The sequence below is a fragment of the Gavialis gangeticus genome, unplaced genomic scaffold (genome assembly GCF_001723915.1).
Source record: "Gavialis gangeticus isolate Ggan-Ray unplaced genomic scaffold, GavGan_comp1, whole genome shotgun sequence".
Classification (NCBI taxonomy): Eukaryota; Metazoa; Chordata; order Crocodylia; family Gavialidae; genus Gavialis; species Gavialis gangeticus.
In genome coordinates, this window is record NW_017728964.1 from 124,456 (window position 1) to 130,442 (window position 5,987).

Here is a 5,987-nt window from a genome sequence, read left to right on the forward strand (position 1 = left end):
AACAGCCATTGAGCTTATTCTACACGAGTGACACGATGTCCACAACTTAATCACTTCCAGAGAAATGTGGGATGAGTGTATCTCTCCCCATTTGTTTGTGTAGTACATCGTAGACAAGCTGTTCCTCAGGCTCTGCAGGATTAATTGGGAGTAAAATGCATTAAAGCATATTTTGGTTCTTACAGTCTGGAAATGTAATTCTTTTCTCTTTGGGAGGCAAATGTTTCGACAAGTAAAAAAAGGGCCATTTGTAAGAATCATTCTTCAGAGAACTGTTGTACTTTATTGATCACATCCTTTGAGTGCTTAAACAGCATAACAGCTATTTATATTTTTAATACAAATTTGGGGACATCATTTTGATAATCTATTCAGCAAACAGCTAAGTGAGAAAATATTACTAATTTTCAGTCTTTTTAAAAAATTTTATGTCGATGTCTTTCCATCCATGAAATCAGTGACAAAACTCCCATTGGCTTTTGCTGACTCATATCTTTTTTGTGTTCTGTAGTCCCTTACTCATCTATTAGTTCCACTGAAATGATCAGTGGGATTATGTGGTCTTTAATAATCTTCAACATAAATTAAATACTGGCCAAGCTGGGCCACGAGTTAGCTATTAAGATAAATATAACATATGTTTAAAATAATAAAGTACTTTTAAACACAAATATAAAATAATTGTTCAGCTTCCACTGTAATTCCCAAGATCTAAAGTTTAATCTTTTCAATAGTTAATGGCTTGTGTCCTGATAAATTATAACACTTTACTCTTCTGCTTCACTTTCTCTGTGTACATAAAAATTGTGGTTATTTTTTGTTTTGGGGTTTTTTTTTAAAGCAATGAAGAATCTATTGCATTCAAATAGTGTCTATCACAACTATGCAGTTGGTCCATAACCACCTTCTTTTCTTCTAGACTGTGAAAGCACTAAACCACTTAAAAGAAAACTTGAAAATAATTCATAGAGGTAAGTTTAAATCTTTCTCTTCTGAGAATCAACAATTTTTCCCTACAAAAAAATAATAGAAATGCACATGTAGATCCTATTTTAAGTAGAAGTATAAATTGTATGCCATTAATAAATTAGTTATATAAACAAAGCCTGTAAATATGTTCGTTCACAGTATTTGTTTACACATTGTTTTCAAAGATGTCCATGTTATTTTAACATCTGAAGTGCAAAAAATGAAAACTTCTTGCCTTGTCTGCTGCTGTGATGCCTGCCCCCTCCCTTATCTGCTGCATGCCACACAGAGGCTACCTGGGCCACTCCAGCTTTGGCTGTTTTCCTTCACCCCGCCTGCAGGAACTGCTTATCACGCCAGGCGGGCAGAAGGCAGCTGAAGCTAGAGCAAGTTCCAGGCACTGGGCGGAAGCCACTGGTCTAAAGCTTCCACCTGTCCGTAGCAGCACTGCACAGCGGGGCAGGAGCAGTGGCCACAGCTGGAGGTGAGAGGAGCCAAACCCAGCCAGCATGCAGCTTCCCTTCACCTCCAGCAGCTCCTCACCCTCCCATTTCCACTCCTTCCCTTGCCACTCCAAGCTTTAGCCGTGCTCTGAGCAGAAGCCACCGGGCAAAAGCTACCCGCTACCATCACCACCTGCAGTGGTGCAGCAGGAGTGGGAGGGGGAGGAGTGGCCTCGGCAGGACTGCTCTGCTCCCCTCACCTACAGCTCCTGCTCCTGCTCCTGCTCCACGGTGCAGCACTGTTAAAAGGTGGGTAGAAACGTTAGACCAGCAGCTTCTGCCCAGTGCCTGGAGCTCTTGCTCCAGCTGCTCTCTGCCCATCCAGTGCAATGAGGAGCCCCTGTTGGGGGGTGGAAAGCATCCAGAGCTGGAGCCAAGCTCTGTGCGGACAAAAGCTGCAGAGCTAAAGCTTCCACCCACTGGAGGTGAGAGAGGCAGACGAGCTCCACTGGTCCCAGCCAGTGCACAGCCTGTGGTGTGGCTGCAGCCAGCGGGTGCTGCACAGGACAGGTGTGGTAGGGGCTTTGGGTCCCTGTGACAGGTGACTGCTGGGCTCCAGACCTGACAATGCCTCCGAGCTGGTCTGGGCAGCCTGTTGCTTGGCCAGCCACCCATACCCCACAGCCCAAACTAAGGGCCCGGCCGCTGTGCACCCACCCTCAGCAGTGCCTGTGGACTGGCCCGGCACAGTCCCACAGCCCCAGCCTCACAGCTGCGGGTAAGGCGGTCAGATAGCAATATCCTGGCGGCCAGCTCTGGCCATGCCCCCATCCCTGCTGCAGAAGTGGGGAAGGGGGCGAATGTCTGACTGGCTGCTTCCACCCTGGCCAGGTAGACCTCAGGTGCGGTCCCCCAGTGGGAAGAGAGGAGGGGGAAATAAACCCTTTCCCTGCTCCCTTTGCCTCAGGGGACCATGCCAGCTGGTGTCTGGCCACACCCCCACCCAGGGCTAGAGAGCAGAGGGGCAAGGCCAGCCTTGTTCTCTGGAGCAGAAACAGCCAAGCCCAGGGCTGCAGAGCATGCTGGGATGCTGTGGAACTCTGGTTTAACTTAAATCAGGAAGGGGTCTAGGACAGAAGGTCGATCAACTGGTTTGACCCAAATCAGTTAAGTCTGATACTACATTCAACCAGGCATATCTTAAATCAGTTTTGGCCATTTTGAAACTGGTTTATGTGCATTGAACTTATGTTCTGTTACAAGTTTAAACCAATTTCTGATCACTTAAACTGGTTTATGTGTAATTTATGTCCCTAGCCCAGTAGTTAGTATGATGTGGTGCTTCATAATCCCACTAATCTTTGGGGTTTTCTTTTGTAAGTTAAATACCATAATATCCTAGTGATAGCTAGGAGGTTTGTATAGATAGGTGTGTCATTTTCTTGTCATCTGACTAATAGATAAAATATTGCAGAAAGCTAACATGCATGCCCTCAGTTTGTTGTGTGTCTGCTTTGGATCTGATATTTTCTCTGTTAAGGCTGCATATGGCTGATTCTGTGTAGTCACTTTAAAACATTTCTGTGATGATTGTCTCTGATGATAGCAGCCAGTGTAATGAATAGAGCAGGTTGCTGTGGTTTCTCTGTCGTCTTTGTATGGTGCTGTGGAAACAGAGTTATTATTGTCTGAATTACTAATTGTCATGACACGCTTGAATTGTCAGGGTTGGTGAGCTGTTAAGAAGAACTCTAAAATTCTGTGTATCCAGGATTTCCAATGTTTTAAATGTTTCATTTCATTTTTTTATTTGCTCAAATGCTAAATTTTTGCCAGCTGAATTGCAGTTGATGAGGATTTTTACTTAGGCATTGAGCAGCTAAGTGAGGCTGTTAATTAATGTGTTACTAACAGAATGGAAGAAGCCTCAATTTTGACATGCCTTTTTAGCTTTGAATTTTACAAGCAACCACTGTGCTAGTGATACGTAGCAAAACCACCGCTTTGGAGGGGGTATAGCAGTGACTTCAGCTGGCTACATTGGGGTAAGAACCACCTGCTGCTTGCCTCTGATAGGTTTTCTGATGTGTGTTAGGTAGGCAAGGAGAGAGAAACTCTATGTACTGCTGAAAGACAAGTCCGTGTTCCCTGTCTATAACACACCAGCTCTGAAATGCATCTGATCAATTCCAAATTTCATGGAATATTTCATGAGAGGCAATGATTTTTGTTAGTGATATCTTTTATTATCCCACCCAACACAGTTGTTCCAAAATTAGATAAGCTTTCAAATGTAAGGCAGTCTTTGTCAGGTAATATTTATAGGGAATATTTTAGACATCTGTGGGCAGAACTCTCATATTTTTATAAAAATTGATAAACTGGAAAAGCTTTCCAGTGGTGGATATAAAAGGAAAATCAGGTCTTCAGAGCACCCCACATGATTCTGTAGACAGAGGCATCTCTCTGGGTCCCCTGCTACTGACTGCACATACTTCAGAGGTAACACAGTATTGAATTTTGGCACTGATTTCTGATGTCTCTCACTATGCAACAAGACTGATTTTTGGAGTGGAAGACTTCAGCCATTATGTACCTATTTAAATTTCTCTCTTTCACAGATATTAAACCTTCCAATATTCTTCTGGACAGAAATGGGAATATCAAACTTTGTGACTTTGGCATTAGCGGACAGCTCGTCGACTCCATTGCCAAAACAAGAGATGCTGGGTGCAGACCATATATGGCAGTAAGTAGGAATTAGCAGTCCTTTCAAATGGGCTGTGTGTGGCATGGAGTATGGAGTGATTCACCCTCTAGCTCACAGGTTCAGATTTGGCCCAGATCAAAAGGGATTTCCACTTCTTAGCTAAGCTGAAGGTATCAGTCCACTTCCTCAGAGCACATGTCCAGCTCCTAAAAATAAAAATACAAATAAGAACAATAGAGATCACTGGCGGGATCAGTTTGGGCAAAACAGGCCATGAAAACTGAACTCCCTTCAGCAGTAGGTAACAGAAGCAAAGGTTACACTGCTGCTGTCAGTGTTGCATTTCCTGTGGGACACAGAGAATTTCACTCACCCCGACGCCATGTTTCAAAATTGTGTTATGTCAGGAATACATATGTCTGGGAGCCAAAAGCAACAGAGAAGAAATCACTTAGTTTCTGTGCAGTAATTTCTGAAACATTGGAACTCTGCTTATCTTCTTCACATCTTAAGGCCATGGTTGTGATTTTCAAAGTAGTCAGAGGGACTTAGGGTATAAACAGATGTCATCAAGTGAAGCGGATCAGCTGTGCCAGGGTGCGTCCCGGCACAGGTGTCTCACTTCACTGACATTGCCTGTTGTCCCACAGGTCAGGCCCTTGCTACTCCCAGGAGCTGAAGCCTGATCGTGTGAGACAGCACTCTGGGTGTGCCCCAGGAATGGGAATTCCTTAGGTGCTCAGCTTTGGGCCCCTAAAGCCCCAGGAGTGTCTGCCTGGGGAGGCTGGAGAATGCAGGCAGCTCTGGGCTGCCCGCATTCTCCCACCTTAAAGCATAACAGACATCTGCTGTAAAACAGTAGTATAGAATCATACCACCTGTCATGGCCCCATGTTTTGAACATTTGCGATGTAACAAGGGGCATGGACATCTGTTTGCTTGCCTTTGTGCTGCCATAAAAATGTTTATGTTGGCACAAAGGTGACATCTGTTTCTAGCCTTAGGCATGTTTTCCATTTGCTGATTTTCTTGAAAAATCTCAGTCCACATTTTTTTCTGAGTTATGGCTCTTGGGACTGGCTTTCATACATAATTATTGCTCTTCTGAGATGCCACCAATATTTGGGCTTTGCAGGCTGGATCCAGCCAGTGGATTTTCAGTTACCAAACCCTAGCCTAAAAAATATGCCAGCTTAGCCTTTCCTTCTAATAAGGAATACCAGTTTCTTAGCCACTGGCACACAAGAAAGGGAGCAAATAACTGGCATCACATCAAGCTACCTTTGATTCCTGTGTCTGAATGACCAGATACCCATTTATAGCTGGACCACCTGTGGGCAGCATTTGATGCAGATCTAGAACAGGACATGAACTCATAGATTCATAGATGTAGGGTTGGAAGGGACCTTGCAGATCTTCTAGTCCGATTCCCTGCCTCGGGCAGGAGAGAAAACTGGGCTCAAATGACCCCAGCTAGGTAATTGTCAAGCCTCCTCTTAAAAAACCCCAAGGTAAGAGCCAGCACTACTTCCCTTGGAAGTTGATTCCAGATCCTAGCCACCATGACTGTGAAGTGGTGCCTTCTAATGTCTAGTCTGAACCTACTCTCTAACAACTTGTGGCCATTATTTCTTGTTACTCTGGGAGGTGCTTGGGGGAACAAGGTCTCTCCTATTCCCCGCTGTTCCCCCCTAGTAAGTTCATAGACAGCCACCAGATCCCCTCTCAGCCTTCTCTTGTGAAGGCTGAACATGTTCAGGTCCCACAGCCTCTCCTCGTAGGGCCTGCCCTGCTGTCCCCAGATCATGCGAGTGGCCCTCCTCTGGACCCTCTTGATGCTGTCCACATCCCTCCTGAAGTGCGGC

The 5,987-nt window shown here is 44.9% G+C and overlaps 1 protein-coding gene across 5 annotated transcripts in view; it reads left to right on the forward strand.

Moving 5' to 3' along the window:
• The window catches only part of MAP2K4 (mitogen-activated protein kinase kinase 4), a 133,522-nt gene that overhangs the window by 94,125 nt on the left and 33,410 nt on the right, over nt 1-5,987 (forward strand). For all 5 annotated transcript variants that reach the window (XM_019501856.1, XM_019501826.1, XM_019501836.1 and 2 more), the window contains 2 exons: nt 920-971; nt 4,034-4,161. In XM_019501856.1, coding sequence (XP_019357401.1) covers nt 920-971; nt 4,034-4,161 — 180 coding nt within the window. The remainder of the gene's footprint in view (nt 1-919; nt 972-4,033; nt 4,162-5,987) is intronic.